This window comes from Protopterus annectens, chromosome 7.part0, assembly GCF_019279795.1.
Source record: "Protopterus annectens isolate FY-2018-M chromosome 7.part0, PAN1.0, whole genome shotgun sequence".
Lineage (NCBI taxonomy): Eukaryota > Metazoa > Chordata > Ceratodontiformes > Protopteridae > Protopterus > Protopterus annectens.
In genome coordinates this window covers 413256177-413280811 of record NC_056739.1, presented here as the reverse complement: position 1 = coordinate 413280811, position 24635 = coordinate 413256177, and the positions used below count along the sequence as shown (strand labels likewise).

Below are 24635 nucleotides of genomic sequence, written 5' to 3'. Positions count from 1 at the left end.
GCTGTGTCTGGGAACTAAAATGTATATATATCTTTCATCTTCTGCTCTATAAACTGTACATAATGGTGAAGTTCCTGTATGTCCCTGGAATGGGTTGTAGTTGTCACCCATTGCTGCATGATGTCTGCTTGTTGCTGGGTTAATTCTATTTTAATGTAGCTAGCTATATGTCATCATTCTCTGATACTAGTTTACATTTTTTGCACATCCATGGTGGTAGACCTTATTATTTCAAACAAGAGATCTGTGGACAACTGGATTGCCTTTAGCTTCTCCATGACCTGCAAGTGCTTCCCGGCCATTCTTCTCCATCATGAAAGCAGGCATTGTGTTCAGCAGCAGAGGAAGTAATTCTAGACTATAGATGAAACTTTAACTCATTACATCCAAGTGACGCCTCCAGGTGCATCTTTAGTTAATTCCTGCTGCCGCCTTTAGGCATCAAATATTGCTTGTTCATATTTACATCAATAATTCCAAAACCATGCTATGTACAAGGTTTTAAAAGATTGCATCTTAAAGCTTACACAATGGCAAACTCAACTGCATTAATATTTGACCTCTGTCTAGTGCAGATAAATAGATATTAACTGTTGTTTTTATGATATTAATTTATATATACATAATTTTCACATTTTTCTAAATATCTGAAAAACCTAATAATGCAGACAGAACTCTTTAGGCTTCATATGAAAGCTCTCGGCTAGATGAATAAAATGTTGCTGACAGTATGTGCGTAACTTGAGTGGCTGCTGAGATATTGTAAGTTCTTTACAAAATATTATAAATGTAATAGTTACTGTGTTTACTGTGACTTATAAAATTCAGCTTAAGACCTAGAACCTAAAGAATACTACCACTATAAAAAATAGTTTGTGCTGAAGGGTTGCCCATTTATACTTCTTTCACAACCCCTATGGTTCCAGAGATATGAACATTTGTTTGAAATGTTTGGACATAATTTGATTCTGTCAAAAGGATTAGGCTCCGCCCATAGGAAGTTACAGTGCAAACTTCCTAAACTCCATTGGAGTGAATGAATTAAATACTACACAATGCTGGACCAAAACACTTCCACAAGTCACCTCTCATTAATTTCAACATTCTACAGTATTTCCCACTGGCAAGACTTTATTCTTGGCTGCAATGGAAATCAGTGGTTAGCTCTGTTTCTCTCTGCTTGTCCCCCACCCCCAAAATTTGCAGGTACCTTATGGAATGTGGATGCTTGCTTCAACCTGGCAGATCAATTGTACTGGATGACCAGCATTGCCATGTACTGTGCAGGCAGTGGTATGGCAAAATGCATCACTGCCACCCTGGACATCTCTGGATGTGGGAAGCAGAGTTGAGGCAAATATGTCCTTAATGGTACAGTAAGCATGTCATATTCCTGTTTTGTATAGTACTGTCCAGGTCTCCTACTAATATTATTTACACTGAGAGAAAGCAGGATATTCCAGGTTGGCTGCTGTGGGTGACTGTCTGTATGTTTTTTGTGCTATAGATGGCAGCTGTTTTCTTATAATACTTACTTTGTGTAAAAGGGCACAGGCTGTGTCCCTGAGGGTCTGGGGTAACTATTTATAGTTCTGTATTGTTTCTCCAGTCACACTGTAGTTGTTCCTTCCTCACTGCATCTAACTGTGTTAATTCAGCTGCTTCTGATTCATTGGATCTAATAGCAACATTGTATCTGCCCACACTCCATTGTACATGACTTGATATGTAGATTTCTCTGCTAGACCTATTGTTGCTTCTCTGCACATGCACATAATAGTATATTTCTGTCCTGGACTGTGAAAAACATTTTAGACTTCTGCTTGTTTCTTTGTGCAGGTGTAGCTGCAGATTTACTCTGTCATCTACACATCAGTCACATATGCCTTGCATATTCGTTTTTGCCTTTCAGCATGGACAGAATGAGTAGAGAATGCTGCCAGTAGCCATAGGAAGTAGTAGAAATAGTTGCCACAGTGGGGCTAGTTGTATCATATGTCTTCTCCTGTGATATATCTGCCATGCCACCTCTGACTCCTCATCACTAATGTTATACTTCCTAGTTCATCCTCCTTATGCATGTCACTGTGGTCTGCTAGAGCCACAGGCACATCATCTGCTACCCATTACTGTCCTGGCTGAGGCTCCAGCTGTGGTTGGTGACTGGATGGGAGTGCTAGGGAGGGAGGTTCTGGCCCACTCTAAGCAGGTAGCTCACCCTAATCACTGGCACAAGCTGCTCTGGAGTGGGAGCATGTTATGGAAGTGGTGTTTGACAGAAAGATGGTACAATGGGTCATTATACACCAATTCATCATGAGGTAGGCTTCAGACTCTCTGAACTGGCTGGTGATTGCAGTCAGGCTACCAAAGACTGGAGTGGCCCATGTCATCAGTTAACTAGACCCAGGACCAACACCTACTAGGTCCCTCTGGGACAGTCATCAAGATGGCAGGCTTGCCTGTACATTTGTCATTTCCTCGGCCATTTGTTTGCACATTGTATGCATGTTTGTCTTCCATATCTCCTCTCCTTGTGTGTCCACATTCAGTTTTGTTTATCTGTTGTCTTTTATATATGTTTGTATGCCCCTAACACCTACTCAGCCTCATCCATTCCTCCCCTTTCTGCCTTTCCCCTCCTCATCTCTATATATAAAAAACACAGGGCCTTTCCCCATAATAATGATAATACCCTAACTTTCCTTCCATTATCCACCCATGCCCTGGTTTACCTTACAGTGTTGCTACTATGTCCTCTGCTTGCTTGTACCACTTCTCATGCTTTCCCATATGTTCCATTTCAGCAGTTTTTATGCTTCAATAAAGTATGGGTCTATATTATAACAACGAACGATCAAATGATCGAATGTTGTTATATCAAACTCAAAAGTTTGAATTCATAACACATCAAACTACCAGAATGGGGGAAAAAATCGCTGTTCCCAAAAAAAAAAAAAAACACATTCAAACATTACATAAAGTGGGGGGCTTCACCTCCCCCCAACGTAGGGTACTATGCCCCCCCACACCCCTACTTAAAAATGCGAACTCCGAGATCACACTACAGTGTCGAAAATGGCAAAATGACTGAAGCGGCCAAGCAACTTCTTTCCCAGGGAAAGAATACCCTTATATGCCGCTTCATCATTTTGCGTTTTTGACATTTGAAGTTCGGCCAAGACACATTCGACAAAATGCATCTTCAGTCTTCTGATAGGAACCCTAAAGTATTTCAGCATGGACCCATAGTCACATTTTTTCACAATTCTGTATGTTTTTTTTTCCTTCAGATACTGAAGTGACAGTCTAGCACTAAAGGCAACAGCTTACACTATTTGCTGTACCTTTCATTCATGTTCTGTTGAGCTGTGATTAATGTGGACTTTCTTTGTAGACTTTCAGTCATGTGGGTCTGCTTTGTTTATGAAGTTTCCCTTTCTTTTTATCTGTCCTTTTGCAGCATGCCTATCTGACAGCTCATGCTACATATTCCTCCTAGTTATTCATGTCTGTTACACTGGTGTGCAGCCTGCCTATGTGGTGGTAGTTCTTAGCCGCACTAACAGCTACGCTGTGACTTCTGCCCATAGTCACTTACAATGCAAAAATAATTATTGGCCATGTACAAAAATCTAAGTTTTGGGCATTAGTCCTACAGAGAATGACTTGGCTTTCAAGAATGAGATTGTGCCTTATTACCCTGAATGTTACCCTGTTTATCTATATTATGTCAACTATTTGTCCAGGTTAAATATTTTTCACTTTAAGCTTTATGAACCTTCAACACCACTTACCCAGCTGTTTACTTTCTGTATGCATACTTCTGTTGCTTGTAAAGGCATTAACCATTAAACAAAGAGTTGACTTTAAACTAAGGCATAGTATCACTACAAATGGCTATTTTGCCATTGCACAATGTTTCCCCTGTGGTGTCCTTGCTCAATTTCTCTCTCCAGATGTCACAGACAGAATCCTCCTTTTAGCTGTTTTGAAACCAGCATTACTTACGTACCTAATAATTTTTATGCCAGTATTTTCTGCATATATTATCCCTGATAAGCTACAATGCCCCTGTTTATCTCTTTCATGTACTTCCTCATTTGTTCTTTTAGAAAAAAAAAACACTCAAAAATCTTATTGCCTTAATTTAGTAGTGCAATCTCTTCTTTATTTAGGTTCTGTTACCCTAGTACAATTCTTTTGAGTCTCAATAATGTGTTCATTTGAGAGCAGCTCAGCAGTGCAGCCTGTAGCTTTCCTGCTTCACAGGGAATACTGATCTTGTTCTCTTCCTGCCTGGGGTTCTTTCTGTGCAAAATATATAATGGCTTTATGTCTACATTTGTGTTTTTGCTGAGAACTTCACTTTCCTCCCAAATACATGCTGCTTGGCAAATTGGCAGTCCTATAAATCATACTGTGTATATATAACTGTGTGTGTGTGTGTGTGTGTGTGTGTGTGTGTGTGTGTGTGTGTGTGTGTGTGTGTGTGTGTGTGTGTGTGGTGCATGCGTGCGTGTGTGTGTGTGTGTGTGTGTGTGTGTGTGTGTGTGTGTGTGTGTGTTGCATGCGTGCGTGCGTGTGTGTGTGCGTTTGGACTGACGTCTGTCCTAGGCTCATTTTTTGCTTTTCTCCCATTGGTTGCTGGGATAGGATCCAGCTCTCGTATGACCCTTAACAGCATAAAGCAGGAATTATAAAATTAATGAGTAAATGCTATTCATGTCACCTGTGGGAGAATCATTCCTGAGAAGTGTAATTTCACTGATGTATACATATCTTTATATTTTCATGCTAATGTAAAAGCAATGGTAAACTCCATGACTGGAATGGAACATACAACTTAAGGATTTTTCTGAAGAAGCACTTAAAACACAAGATTTTGGAAAAAAAACATCTCTGGGTTGTATCCAGCATAGTCACTTCTGAAAACGATAGTTCTGAATTGCCATGCAGTATGTCAGGGAAATAAGTTTAAAGTGCACAGTCAGTTCTGGTTACTTGTTTTCAAAATGTATTCATCAAATCAGTATTTGTAGTAACTGATTAATCTATGTAATCAAACCCTAATTAGGTGATTGGATAGAAATTTTCACAATGTAGTAAATTACTCCTTTTTTATTCATCACTGGCTGTCTGGCTTGTCCTGTTCTAGATCGGACCTTTTTGCAACATCATGCAATATGTGTCACAAGCACTTTAAAAAAAGGCTGTAAGAATAATTATCTGAAGGTGATAACCTTTCAGCACTGGCAGAGTGTGATGTGCACATGTGCTGCAGTCAATAACAGAGGAGTCATAGTTCTTTGATGATATTTATACATCTTTTGGCCATAATGAGGAAGAGCTATCTCTGCTACTGTCATTTCTCATGGACTCTGTTTGTAGCTAGGAATCTGCCCATTATTAACACAAAACTGCTTTTCAGTTTTCTGGTCAGTATAACTTTTTAATCCAGGAAAGGGGTGGTGTTTGCTCTGCTACTAGTTTGTGCTGATGCAATGTTCTGCCACTAATGATGACCACACTATCATGTTTGGAGTACTGAACTAGCTTTTCTATTGGATTTTGCTGTGAACTTTGTTCATTTCCTTGTCCGATAGTTAACAGACTTTTGGAAGAAATGCAAGCAAAGATGAACTTCTATTTAAATACTGCAAGAGAAACAATGGAACCTAGCATGACAGGTAACAGACTTTTTGGTGAAGGTACGCAGCTTTGTTTTCTGCATTCTTTAACTGATACAAGTATCTGCAGGAAATGTTCAGTTTTCTGTGAACTGTGATAGTTTGCCTCCTTTTCCTCCTTTATGTATGAAAGCTTGCTGTACAGCACACCGTTAATTGATCGTGCAGAACAGAGCTGCCATGGGTGACCTGTGGTGATACACCATGTACTCCTAGTTCTACTCATAGAAGGAAAAATCTACATGAGACTAGCGACTGTCAGGTGATATTGTTTGCTCAGGTTTATATTACAAGCTCCTCACTGCACATATAATTGACAGCTCCATACTTACCTTGGTTGGCTTCCAAACTTGTGTGTAAGCTCTATACTGCATAATGTGTGCCTAGGCTCTCCATAACTAACAGTGAGACAGAAAAAATAGAAAGCCTATGCAGACCCTGTGAGATTCTCAGACTACTCCTTTCAAGTCTGATAACCCCATCACTGAACTCTAGATTCCTGTTCCTGGGAAGCACTGATATTAGTGTCACACTGGGAAATAAAATACTTTATCCCCTGCAAAGTGTCTGTCTTAGCAGGTGAGTAGCAGTCACTACCCAGACTTGCAATCGGGTAATACAACTGCAGGTAATTTGCTCACTTACCCCATTACCCCAACCCTCCCGGGTACATCTCTGTTTTAACAACAGCCCCTTTCCCTTCCTTGCACTTTCAGGTGTGGACCCATTTACTACTTTGTTAAGATGATCTTTGTAGTCTGATTTCCCACCATGGACTACATCACAGAGTATTCTCTTTTTATGGGGATCTATGTTTTCCTTGCCTTCTTGCTTATTTAACCATTTGAATATTCAAACTAGGAGCTGTGTTCTTATTTGATATTAATTGTTTTGTTTACTTGATGTCTCAGGAATACCTTTCAGCTACTTCACTTTTTTTCCCCCCAGGATTTCTGTTTTTCTGCACTCTGTTTGGTAGGCACACATTGGCCATCATAGGTTTTAGTGGCTAGTTTCAACATTAGTGTACCATATTTTCTTGGATATTAGTTTCCTGCTCTTGTTCAGCTCCATTTATCACACTTTACATTTCTGCACTGCTTGTAAGCTGTTTCTAACTACTGTAATTATTTCAGAGTGTATCTGTACTATTTCCTGAAAATATTTATCATTTCCTAAATTTTATCTTACATTTCATTACCTTGTTTTCATTAGTCAAGTGATCAGATGTGAATCTGAAAATGTCTTAAATCAGCATATTATCAACAAGTAAGCAAAGAAACACTTACCCACAATGGAATCAAACAATAGACCTGCATGAGTCACAGGGTGAGGGGAGACATACCTCTCAACCTCTTAGCATATGAAATCTGGACAAAGCCTAAAATAATAGGGGAACAAAGGTCCAGAAATAGGGACAGATTTTACATATTGCTCTTACAGACGTAGAAAGTTGCTTGAATAACAGCATTTGTCTTAACATGCATTTTTTGAAGGAAATGAAGCCTGAAGCTCAAATGTATGGCATTATTTAGTCATTTCAATACTCTATGATTTGCCAGAAAACCACAAATTTTATGAGGAATAGGCCAAAAATATAAGCAAAATCTGGTTTTGAATGCAGAGCTTTCTTTATTGATTGGTTAAGAAGATGTAAAGGCCCTTTTTCTACCACAACAATGATTAGTGACACAGTAGAGGAAATGAGTTACACAGAGACTAATACTTAGATTTAGAATACGATGTATCTACTTCAAATTTCATTAGTAAAGCCCTGAGCTGCTTGAAGCTAAATAATAAACTGTACTGAATGTACACGGAAATTCTGGTTTTAATGAGAAATATTATTTTGATATATTTTCAGACACTTTGTTTTGGACATGCATAATGACTTGCCATGTAGTCATATATAAAAGCTAGCCAATGGGTGCCCGCAGGCAGATGAAGTGCACACCCTCATGGATTTTGAATTTCGGGACAATATTTTCAACTCACATTATAGCAGCACGTATTTTCATAACTTTGACATGCCATATTTACAGTTTTTGTCTTAATACTGCTCGCTCAAATATGTCAAACTGGCATACGTACCTCAGTAATAATCACTACAATAATACTGTACAAACATCTTTTACACGGTCACTTTCAGAAATACACAGACAGATGTTTATGTAAGTATCGTACCATCTTAGTAAGCAATGAGTTTGAAAACTACAGCTGTCCTTTTAGTAAGCAATGAGTTTGAAAACTACAACTGCCCTGTTATTTACCAGATTCTCAGCTTCGCACCTCACACAGCTAAGATATATGGTCCAAGCCTGACCTACCAATCGACCAATCATTGCAGACTGGAAATAAGGAACTCCCGCACAATAAGCTTGGCAGCCATGAAAAGTAAAGAACCAATTAACTGTGTACTCTCACCCAGCAATATAGCAAATATGAGAGACACATTTATCTTTCTTTGCCAGCTTGACCCTGTGTTTTTTTTTTCTAGTTTCATTTTATCCTTTTGAATCCTTGTTAAGTTGAAATGCTCCCTCCCTCTGAATAAATTAACATAGTATGTCTATACTGTAATGCATCTATGGTCACATCAATGCTCTTTGCTCTGGTTAGTCCCCCCCTGCAAAAAATCCTGCTGGCACTCATGCTAGCCATGTAATATTTGACACAGCTGTAGCTTTTTGCATGAGGTAATTTTATTGGTTAATGTGTTTTGAAATTATGTTTGTTATAAATGTGTGCATGGACATATAGGGACGTGAGGTTTATAATTTGCTGATTTTTAAATAAATGTTTTGACTCTAACTTTCAGGCTACATTACTGTATTTAAACTGATTTTTTTAGTGAGTTGTCTGTATTCTGTGTAAGTCTGGTTTGATGTTTTTACATCATTAGTTAAAGAACAAGGCAAAATTAGTACTGTTGACTGTAATATCAAACACTCTAAGAAAACAAGCTAATTTCTAAGGTTAGGTTTGCTATCCTAATACTTAATAACAACAAATCTACTTCACACATGGTTAGCTGAAATCCTGGTGCACTTTTCTGGAAGAAGTCACAGACCAATGGAACCAAGCAAAGTCTTGCCTCCACAAAACTCAACTTTGCTGAACATGATTCAGGCGCTAAGTGTATACATAATTTGCTTCAGAGTTTTTGAGATTCATTGCTACCTTTATCCTAGGATTTTTCCTTAACAGGATGATGGTTTATAATACCATGAGTAGCATGGACCCCATTTCTGAGTCGGGATATGATTAAAGTTTATGAAATCAGTATTTCTCCAATATTTGAGGTTTGCCGAGAGTTCTCTTCTCAGCACGTGCAGTATACCCGTAACTGCCACCTCCTGCTGTTCATATGGAGTTATATGTGTTGGCTTCTGCTTGCATATCATGATATTTTAGGGTTGGGGTTTGATGTAATGGCAAGGTGTTTACCTCTCAGACACAATGTACAAGGTTTGTTTCTCACCTTTGAGAGAAACTGGCTAGGCTTAACATGGCCCTTAAGGGCAACTAGCCTAGCACTTAGCTATGAACGTATGACTTTGTGTCCCTTAATACCCAGAACACTATAATTACGAGGTGTGACTATTTCAATGATTCAGTTTACTTTTGTTCTCCTTACTTAGACTGCTATAGCTGCTTTTCTTCCTTCCATTTTCTTAGCTATTGGTATTGGATTATCACAAATGATCAAAACACCTTCATTTTCTGTTATTCTTTGTAGTTCATGTTTTCAGTGTTTATCATCTATTTACATGTTGTAGTGTTTGCACAATCCCCAGTGCAACAGGTGTGCAGTATTATTTTGCTCTCCTGTGTACAGACCCTCAGCCACCAGAATGTTACAACTGAAAAAAATATGTGCTTTTTTGTTATTTTATACTATAGAACCAGCATTTGTCTGTATTTCCCATGTTTTCTATTTACTTTGCTAAAACAATTTGTAGCAGACTGCTATCTCGTGATGCCATTATTAACCTTTCATCTTTTAGTTTAAAATCACCTCTCTTTAACCATTCATGTGTCAAATCCTGATCAACATGTTGCTGTTCCAGAAGATTGCTTTCTCTTTTTCTTTCCTTTTCTTCTAGTCCTCTGTGTGTGTGTGTGTGTGTGTGTGTGTGTGTGTGTGTGTGTGTGTGTGTGTGTGTGTGTGTGTGTGTGTGTGTGTGTGTGTGCGTGCGTGCGTGCGTGCGTGCATGTGTGTGTGTGCGTGCGTGTGTCTGTGTGCACCTCCTCTTGATGCCTGATTTTTGTCTGTTTCTGGTTTGATTTCTATTTCTGCTCCTTTCTAAAAAATGCTTCTGCTAATCTGAGCAGAGATATCATCATACAATTCAAAGACCAGAGCCTCAACTTGAAGCCAAGAATAATTTGAATAAAAACATAAATTGCTGTTTAGGATAAACCACTTTTGTCAGCTAAAAATAAACACATCATTCTTTAGTTAAGCACCGAGAGACATCATCGGAACTAAAGTAACTTTCCAGAAACAATGTATAAAAAGACACTTAAAAATCAGACAATAAATTCACATAAAATGTAATGTGAAATGTTAAAGACATTCTACAAAGAAAGTATAATTTTTAAGACAGCATCCATTAAAACAATAAATTTCATCTGCAAAAAGATTTGCATGATCTAGCATTCATTAAACTTTTCATATTAATAAAATAATTTAGACCCGGACTTTTTCAGTGCATTTAATTTAATCTAATTTGTCAGTAGATTTTTAAGGACTTTCAAATGACTGTTCAGGTCCACTCCCATCATTAACAATGCTGCCTATGACAAAAAAAACAAGCTTATTAAAAATGATAAGATTTTTTTTTTATTTTTACATTTTTGAGAATATTTGAAATATAATTGTTAATGTTTCTGTCCTTTAAGGTATACTAGTGCTTCTGTAGCATTTTAAAAGGATGTCCTTTAGGTTGCCTACATAAAATGCATCACAGGTCAGATGTAACACATTAGGCAAACATATGGCTATTGCAATCAAATCTTTTGTGGATCATAATATTAAAATTAAGATGTGTAGAAAACTGTGTCTTGCGAAAGTTAATAAACTTACACACCTAAAATGCTGGCAGCATATTCATTGGCTTGACTGAACTATTGACAATCTACCTGTGCTTCTAAAAGATGTTTAAGTAAAGCCTTTTTTACTAATAAATTTTGACTTTAACAATTTTCCAATAGGTCAGGATGACCTAAAAGCAACTTCCAATTACCAGTGATAACATTTCTTATAGAAGGTGTATCAATACTAAAAGTTAAAAGAAATGCATTCTTAGAGGGAAAGAGACCTATGTTATTATGCAAGATTCTTGATGTAAAATAGGTGTATATAAAGTTGATCTCTCTTGCATAATTTTACAAACAATATCATCAATAAAGGTGGCTGAATATTCTGTATCCAAAAACAAATTGAGCTAATAAGAAAGTTCAACAGTAAACTCACTATTAGAATTAACAATCCTAGCAGCCATAACTGCATATTTTTAAATTATATTTCTTTTCATATGTTGTGTGTGTGCACTTGAAGCATAAATATAATTGTTAGCAAACACTGGCTTCTGGGTCAGCACAGTGGTGCAGCGGTTAGCATTGTCACCTCACAGCAAGAGGTTCTCTGGTTCAATTCTCAGCTGGGGTGCCTTCTGTGCAGAGTCTGCATGCCTTTCTTGTGTTCACATGTGCTTCCTCCGGGTGCTCCGGTTTCTTCCCATATTCCCAAGACATGCTGCAGGTGGATTGGACATTCTAAATTGCCCTAGGTGTGAGTGTGTACCTTCTAAGGAAGGTTGGGTGCCGAGCTGGCAACTCCACACTGTAAAATTCTACTGCCACTCATTCTGCAGACACCAATGATCTGCTGTGGTGACCCCTAACTGAAGCACCCAAGAGAAAAAGAAGCAAACACTGGCTTCCTGAGCAAAACTGACTTGAAATGTTTCTGTTCTATCTCAAAAGGTAAGTTACATATAAAAATCATTCTGTTAGATCTCATCTTAAACTTTTCTTCATCATTTCAAACCTTCCACTATGTTTGGATCTAATGAAGTTAACAAATGTGTATGTAATCCTATGACTGCAGCCCAATACAATTATTCAGTTCCATGGAGACACTTACCTTCTTTAAATAGTAAAATGTATAGCACACAAACAGCAAAATACAAGTAAAAAAACATAAAATAACACCAGCACCTTTCTTCTTTATTCAGCAACAGTGATCTGGCACCTCAGAAATTCGCCTTCAAGGATCACAGTATAGCAATTTCAGCTGACTTATATATTTTAATGCAAACAGCCACTTAACAGGATCCAATAATTCAATTAATTTAAATCACATTTAATTTATACAAAATGTATCTTTTATAGACTTAACTAAATATCTCAAACTTATATATAAATATACAAATGCTACTATAAACATATGAATATTAAATATACAAACATCAGCACAGATAATCCATGTGTAATTCCTAAAAACACATAAATACATGTAAGCATAGCATAAATATTTAACCATTAAATGTCTTGCTTATATTTAAACCCTTCAGATCCCTACTTCTTGATTTAACCATGTGGCCTTAAAGTCTGAAATTTAAATATCATTCTAGTTTCCAACTCCAATAATTTACCAATATGATAACCCCCTCTAGGTAGAAAGGGTTTTGCAAGTACACAAAAAAGTCAAACCACCATCTAAACCCCCATGCATTTCATGAAAATGGTTGGCTATAGGACTTAATTCATTATTGTTTCTTATGTCTCTAAGATGTTCAAGAATCCTAATCCTGACCATACATTTAGTTTGTTCTATATACCACCTTGTGTCAGAGCACAAGCATCCCAAAATATACACCAACCCTGTTGACCTGCAGTTAAAGTAATATCTGGAGTTAAATAACTTCCCATTAATCAAAGACACTGACAATTTTTTACTCTATTACATATACTGCAATGACCAAAAGGGAAGGTACCCATAGGTAAATTCGTATTAGGTCCCACAACAAAACTATAATGCAATAATTCCTTCAAATTTTTACCATTACTAAAGGAAAATGTGACGTTTGGGGAACAGATGACCTATATTTTCATCCTCAGAAATAATATGCCAAAATATTCTCACAATGTTTACTAACACATCAGAAAATGGAGAAAATTCTGTATCATAATATAGCTTTCTATTTACATCCATGTTGCTAGGGGGACTTCTCTCCCCAAGAACATTATTATGTTTCCTAACTAACATTGCTTGTGATTTTTGCCTAATACCCCCAAGCACTGCATGCTTACATCCCAATAATCTTTCCTCATCATAACTCCTCTCTTTTAATCTCCTCTCCACATTATCCAATTCCACCACTTTCTGATTTTTATCACTAGTGTGATCAAAAATTTCTTTTAAATTCACCCTAGGGGTAGAGAGTTCAATAAGTGCCCTGGGTGCATGCTAGTTGCATGTAGAAACATGTTAACTGAGGTTTGCTTCTTATATGGTCTAAAGCCTATAGCTTCACCATCCCCATACAATGCCTCATCAAAAAAATTAATGGCTTCCCTACTAAACTAATAAGAGAAAGACAAACCATGCTCATTGCAGTTTAGGGTCTCAAAGAAATCAACACAATCACAAATATCACCCTTACAAATAAATATAATGTCATCAGTAAATTGCTTATAAAGCAAAACCATATCCTTATAAAAAGTAGTGGGATATATAAACTTCTTCTCAAAAAATCCTATATATATTATAGCATATGAGGGCACATAAGATGCCCCCTTTGCTGTACCCTTTAACTGCAAGAAAAATTTGTCTTCAAAGGAAAAATAGTTGTGGGTTAAACTAAATTCCAATAGGCTAATCAAAAAAGCTGTTCTAGGACTATCACCTAGCATATCCATGATGGCCTCCAAACTCCATCTCAGTTTTATATTAATATATAAGGATTTTGCATCGACAGTGATCCAATAATAGTCACCTTGCTATTTAATCTTAGCTAACTCATTCAATAAATCTTGTGTGTTTATGTGCAGTACCCTTACATAGGTATTTTTTCAAGTGGAAATCTAGAAAACTGCCAACATTGCTTAAATAGGAACCCAGCCCTGAAATAATAGGCCTTCCAGGAGGCTTACTTAAATTTTTATGTACCTTAGGCAAAGCATATATAATAGGGGTTACTGGTTTCTTAACATATAACTTATTAACATCCTTATGGTCAAGAAAACCCAAACGCTCTCCCCTTTCCAATAATGCCAACAGTTCTTCAGTATGACTTATTACAGGGTTCCTAGATAAACAATTATATTCTTCACATCTCAATATGTCGGCTATCATTTTGCAATATATTTGTTTGTCCAAAATGACCTAGTTTCCATCTTTATCTGCACATTTAAATATAAATTCTGTTTTTAACTGTTTTAAGCTTTTTAGAGCTTTACATTATAATATATAAGTCAGCTGAAATTGCTATACTGTGATCCTTGAAGGTGAATTGCCGAGGTGCCAGATCACTGTTGCTGAATAAAGAAGAAAGGTGCTGGTGTTATTTTGTGGGGGTGGGGGTTTGAGTAGAATATATAGACTTGCCATACATTTGTTTTATATATAACATTTGATAAGCATGACACATTTTCTGGTTTTCTTGTCCAACTGATCCAATGAGTTGGGGGCGGCCAGTCACACCAAAGATGTAAGTTAGAAGAAAAAGGGCAAGCTGATTTATAGCTTCAACTTTACTCCTAGATGTCAGGGCACTTTCCAGTGTAAATTTAATTGGCTATTAAGCTTTGTTCGCATTTATTCATATGTTGTTTCTGGCCATTCATCTGTTGCCAAATATTTATTTATTCTTCCTTATTCAGGTTCTTTTATGTACTGCGGTGGTGGTGCTGCGGTAGCGTTGTCGCCTCACAGTTAGACATTGCCCATTTGATTCTCAGTTAGAGCATCTTTTGTGTGGCGACATGCGTGAATGGGTGTTCCTTCGTTGAAGGTTGTGCATTAGGCCCGGCAAGCCAGTACGTAAAAATCTACTGCCAATCATTAGCAAACGGGAGTTCAGCTGTGGCAACCCCTAACCGGGAAAAGCCGAAAGACACACAAACAAATTCAGGTTCTTTTATATTACATTCCTGTCCCAGGTTGATATTTTCTTGGTGCTTCAGTTTTCCTGCTAAAAATGTTGCATTTGGACATTTATCAAGGCCAAATATTATTCTTATATTATCAAACAGTTTTAATATATCCGCGGTGGTGTTGCTGCGGTAGCGTTGTCACCTCACAGTAAGACGCTGTCCTGTTCGATTCTCAGCTAGAGCGTCTTCTGTGTGGAGACATGCGTGAATGGGCGTACCTTCATTGAAGGGTGTGCGTCAGGGCTGGCAACTCGGCATGTAAAAATCTACTGTCAATCATTAGAGGACCGGAGTTCCGCTGTGGCGACCCCTAACTGGAAACAGCCGAAAGACACAAGAACAACAACATCAAACAGTTTTAATCTTTTGTAGTTGTACTTCCAGTTGCTTGTTTGATGAACAATACAATTTTAAATTGTCCACAAAAAAATTGGATGAGATGTCATTAGGCAAGGTTGTTTTCTGTAGGTTAAACTGTATCCATATCTCAATCTATTAAGTGAACAGATTAATGGATTAAGGGCAATTAAAAAAATGGTGACAAAGAATCACCCTGGAATATCCGTTGGATTTTTATCCCTGTAATGATGATTTGCCATTTATCATGATTCAATTGAAAAGTGGTTTAGCACTGTTTCATAGTAACTGCTTTGTAATTTATAAGCATAGAGTGAATTCTATAAATCTGTAAGTATTCGATAATCCATGACTATGGGACTCTGCTAATTTTTTTTTTTTTTTGTTAATCTGTCCCTGGCATATTCGTGGTCTGCTCCTTTTTATAGCATTGTATTATGGATTAGTTTAATAATAGATGATTGCTTGTTTTATACCATTTTTATTACCCTTTTCTCCATTGCATTACTGTTTTTTCTGTAAACTCTGCATAAATTCAGTATAAAATGTACTTTACGGAATACGTGGAACAGCCAAATACTGGAAACCGTGATAGGAATGGAGTTAGGGCGAATCTAACTTTTAGTAAGATGAGTTTAGAAGTTAAGAAAGCCATGTGTAAACGTTGGGATATTTTAAGATCAGATAGAGATGTTAGTGAGGTTGTAGGTTCTACACCACGTATAGCTTTTAAAAATCATCCCAATCTAAAGAGTATATTATGTAGACCGAGGAACACAACTTGCAGAGATAGTATTGAGAATAGGAACACTGTACCTTGTGGTAGGTGTAATCAGTGCCCCTTCATAAATAAGAACACAACATTTACACATCCAGTGACAAAACGTACTTTCAACTTTAACACCAACACAACATGTGACAGTAAGAACATAATATATGTCACCATTTGTAATGCATGCAGTGCCTATTATATAGGGAAGACCAACCGCATGCTGAAAGAACGTATTAGAGAGCATAATTATCTAATTAGAATAGGTTCAGATATCAATGCATTGGCAAGACATAATAAAGCGGCAGGTACAGAACATACTTTTAAATTTCATGTCATCCAAACCATTTTCCAAGGCTTTAGAGGAGGAGATTTGATTAACAGGACATTAGAGAATGAGACTAGATGGATTATTAGATGGAGATCGGACATACCTCCTGGCCTTAATGATAAGGTACAGATTAAACCTTTTCTGAAAAGTAGAAGATTACACAGAGCGAAGTAATTAAATAGTTTCTGACAGGAGATTATATGAAATAAGTGAGCTTTAGGGGTGTCCCTTATTATCTATATTTGCTGATTTTAAATATGTGTAGTTTATTTTATTTGTATTCTAGCAGTGTTTTTATAGGAACTGTGTATTAAATATAATAGATTACCAACAAATATACAGTATGTGATGTTTATGTGAAGGCCTTAGATAGTTGTCATATGTGTACATTAATATGTACTTCTTGATTAGTTAGGTTAGGTCATGTTTACGTACTATTATTAGTTAGGACATTATTCATATGCAGCGTTTTGCACATTACAATCATATTTTTCTGTAGGTATTTAGTTAGATTATGTTTTTTAATTTTATATGTTTAGATAGTAGGTCATATGTTGTATTTTGCACATGTAGTAGCTTATATTTTTATCTTTGTGGACATTTAACAGCATATGGTGTTCTTTTTGTTTGCCTATACTTGTTTCGTCACTTGTCATTCCTGTTTTTACTTTATAAACTCATTCATATGGTTGTTTTTACTGGCATTGTCGGAAATGGAATTTTCACGTACATATTCCTTTCCGATTCATCTATTTTTTATGATTTTTTAACAGTTGTAAATGTTCAGCAAACATGTTTGGAAGTTAAAACTTGAATACAGTTTTGCTATACTTCAATATGTATAAACTCTGATTTTTAGATTGTTGACAGACCTTGTCGTTTGTATTTATGAGATAGTATTATATTATATATGATATATTGCTTTAAGAATTTTAAATAGTGATGTATTTATCAACCAATGAAGATTCATGGAGCACTTTATAAAGGATTTTAGAATTTTTTATCTGTTTTAAGAGTCTGAAGAAGCCTCATGGCGAAAGCGCTCACTCTACTTTGGGAATAAATGGTTATTGAACTTGCAGAAGTGCATACAGTGTTTTACTCATTGAAGTATATTTAGCATTTTATTGCCATCAGGAGATTACGCTTATGGTGACTGGTTTTATTAAGTGAACAGATTAATGGATTAAGGGCAATTAAAAAAATGGTGACAAAGAATCACCCTGGAATATCCGTTGGATTTTTATCCCTGTAATGATGATTTGCCATTTATCATGATTCAATTGAAAAGTGGTTTACCACTGTTTCATAGTAACTGCTTTGTAATTTATCAGCATAGAGTGAATTCTATAAATCTGTAAGTATTCGATAATCCATGACTATGGGACTCTGCTAATTTTTTTTTTTTTTGTTAATCTGTCCCTGGCATATTCATGGTCTGCTCCTTTTTATAGCATTGTATTATGGATTAGTTTAATAATAGATGATTGCTTGTTTTATACCATTTTTATTACCCTTTTCTCCATTGCATTACTGTTTTTTCTGTAAACTCTGCATAAATTCAGTATAAAATGTTATATTGTCAAAGTGCAAGTTATTGGTATATAGATTTTAGGCTGTTTTTCAGTTTAAAGATGAGTATGTTTTTATCTTCTTGGGTTTCCTGTATTAATAACTTAAACATGAGGATGAACAATAATAGATCATACCTTTCTTTAACTGAAAGCCAGCCTTGATGGTTTAGGGGAGTATAGCAGCAGAGCCTTTGTGCAGTATCTAGCAATATACTCTGTCTTTTTAAACAGAGTCTGGAGTGTTTTGGATGAAAAATAGAGGTACCAGCCCCTATAGAGATGTTGCATTCCATTTGCTCAAAAAATGCCTCGATATAGATTTGTATAATTCTGCTTGAAAAATGTATTGATTGTAAGGTACACACCAATCTGATAACTTTTCACTTTCCATTGAGATCTGGTTAAGGTGTCCTCTTAACTAAAAATTTAAGGTCAAACAGGACCTAATTAACACAAGCCAATAGCAGCTTCCAACTTTGTATCACAAATTGCATTCATTCACCAGCTTCAGTTCACCAGTTTCATTTTGATTCTGGATATACATCTCTGAACTAGTACATACTAAACCATCAGTACACCAAACTCTGGGAGGCAAGCATGTATCAGGATGTACGTGTTTGTCTGTATTGGGTTGTATAAGGATCTTCAATATCCAGTCCCAGACAGCTGATGGAACTTGTATATAAGACTAGGTTAAACATTGGACACTATGGAAGCAAGAATGTGTGTTGTGTTTGTATACATACCCGTATGCTTTAACTGGCTAGAGTAGTTTGTCCTTAATAGGAATATTTTTTTTATTTTTTATTCAACCCGCGGTGGTGGTGCTGCGGTAGCGTTATTGCCTCACAGTAAGACGCTGTCCGGTTTGATTGTCAGCTAGAGCGTCTCCTGCGTGGAGACGTGTGAATGAGTGTACCTTCGTTGAAGGTTGTGCATCAGGGCTGGTAACTCGGCATGTAAAAATCAACTACCAATCATTAGCACACCGGAGTGGCGACCCCTAACCAGGAAAAGCCGAAAGATCAACATTCTTGGCCACAAGTTGAGGTCCTGTTTTTTTAATTTAAAGATGAGATCTTTGCTCTAATTAGCAAAAGTATTTAAAAAAAAAGCAAGATTGAGAATTAAACCAGAATCTGCCAAAAATCAAGCAACAACAAAAAGTGAAAAATGCAAGATGCTTTAATGTGTAAAAAGAACAATATTCAGGAATTGGCAACTTTAATAGTCATGATGCAATATATGTAGGTTGGAAAGCAACCATTGAATTAAAGATATTTAATGCTAAATTTTAACTCATTACTGAATATTTGGTAAAAACTTTGAAGAAAGGAAGAAATAAGGGTCTATGTGATGTTACCCCCGATTAAGTAATCAGCACTTAATCTACTGACCACTCTTTCCCATCACTCCATCTGATCACTGCAGTAAGTGAAAAATAGAACTACTGAGGGGACTACATCTGCCCATACCCCCTTATGGGGGTATAGGAATGGAAATAGTCTGTTGTATAGAGTTCATTTTAAAAATAAACTGGTCCAGATATTAGGTGATTTTTATACATCATCCCTGAAATATTTGCAACAGGTGGTAAGTAGATGCCTTCACATAAGCCATTCATCAGCTATGTGATAAAGCTACAAAGATTAAGACAAGAGCTGATATTTTCCCATGTGATACCCCAAAATGAAATTCCTCAAAACAACTCTTTTGCCATAATTCCTCAAACATATTCCTTCAAATACATATAACATCTAAACCTAAGTATTAGCTCAGAGGTAGACTTTTGGGAAACCATACTATCAACAAACTAAAACAAATACACAAAATAAAACAAAAACTGGCAAGCCCTCTAAGTGCCCCTCACCCCTTTATTATTAGTTACTTTAGGTCTATTCCAAACTGGACAAAGAACATCAGTTTCAAGCATAATAAAAACATTGCATCACCATTACTAGAATCAGTGTGACCTTACAGGAAAACGGTACCAACAACAAAATACAGTGCTACAACAGTTACTGACAAAGCATATAAAAGGGAATATGCACTTATAGGTACATAGATGTATACTAGGCTAATGACCACGTGCGCCTTTATAAGCCTGGTTCTGAACCCCAATTTTATCTTAAAAGTTTTTTTGAGCCTTAGAGGTTATTTTTAAGTGGTATAAGTAAATCAGGGTATGATTTACAGATTGCCTCTGTCCATTAGAGACATAGGTGCTATACCTGGGCAGAATTTACCATTTCCCAAGTTACATGTGGATAAGGTTAGGGAAGATCTCTGCTTCACATGGATAAAAAGCATATTCCAGAGGAGATGGTTTCCCTTAGACACAAACCTGTCCCTCCAGCATGTCCTGTTTATGTTGCAAATTATGTTCAAGTTCTTAGATTGAGTAGTTCTGATGCTATCAGTTTTGCAGCTCTGCAAAAGCTCTATCAGAGTGGCATCCAAGGATGTGTTGTTTGCACATATCGCCCCTTTGAGGTGATCTATATAGGACATGTTTTCACCCTGTATTCTTTTTGTGAGGAACGTCTGTGGATGTTCCAGTTGCTGCATGTGTCTAGTCATGTACATACAGAAGGGGGTGTTGTACTCAATGATGGGTCTAATGAGGGCCTAATACAGAGGAATGATGACCTCCTTGCACCTTGATGCCATCCCTTTCTTATAAGATGAACAACATGGAATGATTTCCTTACTACCTTAGACACATGTTGATCAAAAGCCAGGTTACTATCCACATAAGTTCCCAAATCCCTGACTACTGAGTTCACTCTTATGGGCATGTTATCAATGAGGTAGTTTCCTGAAGTGGCCAACTTCACAAAGGGTATTGTTATGCATTTCTTGGTATTGAGTTTCAAACCATGGCTTTGGCACTAGTCGTTTGTCTGCGTTAGTCCTTCCTGTAGGATGTTAGTGTCCTGGGGGATTCTTTGAGTGTTCCTATCTGCAGTCATCTACAAACTTGGTCATTCAGAGGCCTTTGCCATTGGCTTGTATTTCTGAGATGTAAATGCCAAAAAAAGGAGTGTGGCCAGCACAGAACCCTGAGAGAATCTGCTAGTGACCAGTCTCTTTGTGGAGGTGGTCCCCCCTAGTCTAACTTCCTGGATTCTAACTGAGATCCAGCTGGTTATCCAGTGTGCAACATAGGGATTAATGCCTAATTCCATGAATTTGTTCACAATGCCCAAGTGGGGTATTGTATGAAATGCCTTAGCCAGATCAAGGTAGGCAGTATGCACTTTTTTTCCCTCATCCATTGCCTTGGCAAATTTTTCAAAGTCCACCAGTTTGAATAGGCATGATGTTCCTTTGACAAAGTCAAACTGGGTTGGATCTAGTCTCTGAAATTTTCCTATGTCATTATTAATCATTTCCATGATAATTCTTCCCATGGCTTTGTATATGAGACTTCAAGGTCCATTGATGGGATGACCATTGCAGTCCTCCATTCACTTGGTACAAAGCATGCCTGAAGACTATGTTTAAATAGTGGCTCCAGAGGTCCAGAGAGGTTATGCTTCAGGCTATTAAGGAGGCATCCTTAGATGCAATCAGACCCCATTGATGCAGTTTTCTTAACCTCGGAGAATGAATTTAGGACTTGCTCCCCAGTGATAGTTGGAGAGATTAGGTTTGATGGTATTTACTTTGGGAGCAGTTGGAGGGAGGGAAAAAAATTGGAGATGATTTTTGTCTATCACAGATTTGCTATATCTTCTGGCTTATCTCTTTAATTTCTCCAAGACTTTTGGGTTTCTAATACCATGATAAGAATGAACCCCATTCTTAAATCAAAGTATGATTAAGGTTCATGAAATTACTATTGTTTCAATCTTTGATGTTAGCCAGAAATGCTCTTTACAGCACCGGCAATGTGCCTAGTACTGACTCCTCCTGTGATTAGCATGGAGTTACAAGTATAGGTAACATATCTAAGTATGATTGTAAACTCTTTTTTATAAGCTCCGTTGCTCCTACAGGTCTATATTATATGCTCAAAGTTTTAAAACTTCGCTCATAGAGGGTTGATTATATGAGCGTCAAAGTTTTAAAACTTTGAGCATATAATATAGACCCTCTCCTACTACTATTGGAACTCTCTGGGTATCCTTCATCCACTTTTCCCTCATTTCTGCCTGAAAATCCTGGTGATTTATGATTTTGTGTCTCTCTGTATGTAAGACACTGTAGTCACTGGGTTTAGCAATTTCAATGATCAAGGCTACTTTTGTCTTGTTTTCATGGACTACTTATAACTGGCTTTCTCTCGTATATTTTTTGAACTGTTGGTAATGGGTGATTCCATATGATATAAACTTCATCATTTTCTGTAATGCTTTGTGACTTATGTTTCCAGTGTTTTTCAACTACTTCAGTATTATAATGTTTGCACAATCCCCAGTGCAACATTCTTGCCACATTATTATGCCTTTCAGTATACAGTCCTTCCGCCATTAGTATATCACAACCAGCAACAAGATGTGCGACTGTTTCCAATTCTGTTTTACAAAACCTACATTTGTCTGGTTCTCCCACATGTTCAATGGACTTTGTAAACCAACATGTATGTAGTCCATCATCTTGAGCCACCAGTATAGACCTTTTGTCTTTTGGTTTAAATTCACCTTTCCTTAACCATTCCTGCATTTGATCCTAATCAACATGAGAGTGTTCCAAGAGTTTTCTATACTTGCAACTATATTTATGCATTTTTCACATTTCTTACCTTCTCATCCAATCCTTCACCTTATATTCTTTCTTTTGTTTTTTGGCACATTCAGTTGCTGCCTGAGTTTTATCTACTTCAGGTTTGATTTCCATTCCCGTTTGACACTGAAATGCTTCTGCTAAACCAAGCAGGGAAGTCATCTTAGACTTATTCTTCTCATGTTTTAAAACTTTCACTACATTTGGGTCTTGTGAGGTCAGCAGATATGTATGCATTCCTACAACTGCAGATTTATGCATGTAATCAGTTTTGAGGAGGCCCATACCTCTTTCAGAATGGGGAATATACAACTTGGTATGCACTGATTTTTGTAAATCATTTGATGAGCATAAAGCATCCTTCTTGTTTTCCTGTCCAACCGATTCAACACCTTTTAGGGCCAGTCAGTCACTCCAAAACTGTAAGATAGGACAGGAAGAACAAATTGGTTTACAGCTTGGACTTTGTTCCTAGGTGTCAGCTGTTTTCAGTATTAATTTTAGGCTTCTAAAATATTCCTTACTAATTTTTATCTGCATTTGTTTATGCTTTATTGTTGCTTCTTCATCAATTCCCAAATATTTATACACTCCCTCTTGCTCAATTTCTTTTTATCACATTCCTGTTCCAAACTGATGTTTTCATGGTGCTGCAACTTTCTTGCCTTAAAGGTTGCTGTTGCACATTTATCAAGACCAAACAACAATCTTATATCATCTGAAAATGTTTTGACCACTTGCAGTTGTGCTTTCAGTTCCTCATCTGATGAGCTATACAGTTTTAAATAATTCACAAAAATAGAATAAGAAGTCTTTACACTCTGTTGTTTTTTGGGAGCCAAATTGTAGCCATGACCGAATCTGTTAAGTAGACAGCTTAATGGGTTAAGGGCAAGACAAAAGAACAGTGTGACAAACAGTCACCCTAGAATATCCCCCTTTGAATTTTTATCCCAGGAATAATAATTTGTTCCTTATCATGGCAAAGTGGTTTGCCACTGTTCATGGTCGCTGCAATGTAATCGATCAGTGTAGGGTGTATCTTATACATTTTTAAGCATTCTTTTATCCATGAATGTGGGATACTGTCAAATGCCTTTTTGTAGTCTATCCATGACATACTTGGAGTATTTCCCTTTTTGCAGTTTTCCATTATGACTCAATTTAACAACAAATGACCATTTGTTCCATATGACTTTCTTTTCTTACCCTTTTGTTCTATTGCCATGATTGAGTTTTCTTCTAAATGACTAAACACTCTGTCGGCATCAATTCCAGTGTATAGTTTATACATCATCGGAAGGCAAGTTATTGGTCTATAGTTTTTAGGATAGTTTGCAGGTTCACTCTTAAGTAGGAGTATTGTTTTTCCTGTTGTTAACCCAGGTTGTGTCTATTCATGGTGCACATATAAATAGTACTTACTCATGGCTAAATATTCATATAAAGATGTTAATACTTTTAGCCAGAAATTAGGTACTTCATCTGGGTCTGAGTTTTCCATTTAGGAGCTTTTCTTAACTTTGCTTCAATCTCTCTGGCCTTTACTTCATCCCATTTCATATCCTGTACATTTGAACTTCTTATTCTTTCTTTTACTTCTTCTATCCATTTAGCATCTTTGTTATGTTCCACAAAATCTTCGTAGATATTTCACCAAAATGTATCTATTTCTACTTTGTTCATAGTGTTTCAATTCCCTTTGCCTTGTTCCTCAATTCCCTATAAAACCTTTGTGGGTCATCAATAAATTGCTTATGTTGTACTTTACTTTTTTATATTTATCTGCATATCCTCTACATTTTTCTGCCTGTGCTGATATTTTTTGTTTATTATTTGTGATAGTGCACAATAGATCCTGCTGGAATCTGATATTGCGCATTGCTTTTATCACATCTATATTTCTGAGTATTTTTGTTTATATGTTCCCTCTTCTATACTCTTCTAACAGTGACACTTCTTGTCTTAATTGCTTTATAGCTTTCTCTATTCAATACTTCCATGATGGCATTTGATTTATC

The 24635-nt window shown here is 36.8% G+C and overlaps 1 protein-coding gene across 2 annotated transcripts in view; it reads left to right on the top strand.

Annotated features, from left to right (window-relative positions):
- The first annotated feature begins 5460 nt into the window (after window positions 1-5460).
- Window positions 5461-24635, top strand: part of LOC122805818 (cytidine deaminase-like) — a 146941-nt gene continuing 127766 nt past the window's right edge. Inside the window, exon 1 of one of the 2 annotated variants that reach the window (XM_044076078.1) lies at window positions 5461-5711. In XM_044076078.1, coding sequence (XP_043932013.1) covers window positions 5627-5711 — 85 coding nt within the window. In that variant the 5' untranslated portion in view covers window positions 5461-5626. The remainder of the gene's footprint in view (window positions 5712-24635) is intronic. The other variant, XM_044076079.1, reaches the window with a different exon arrangement.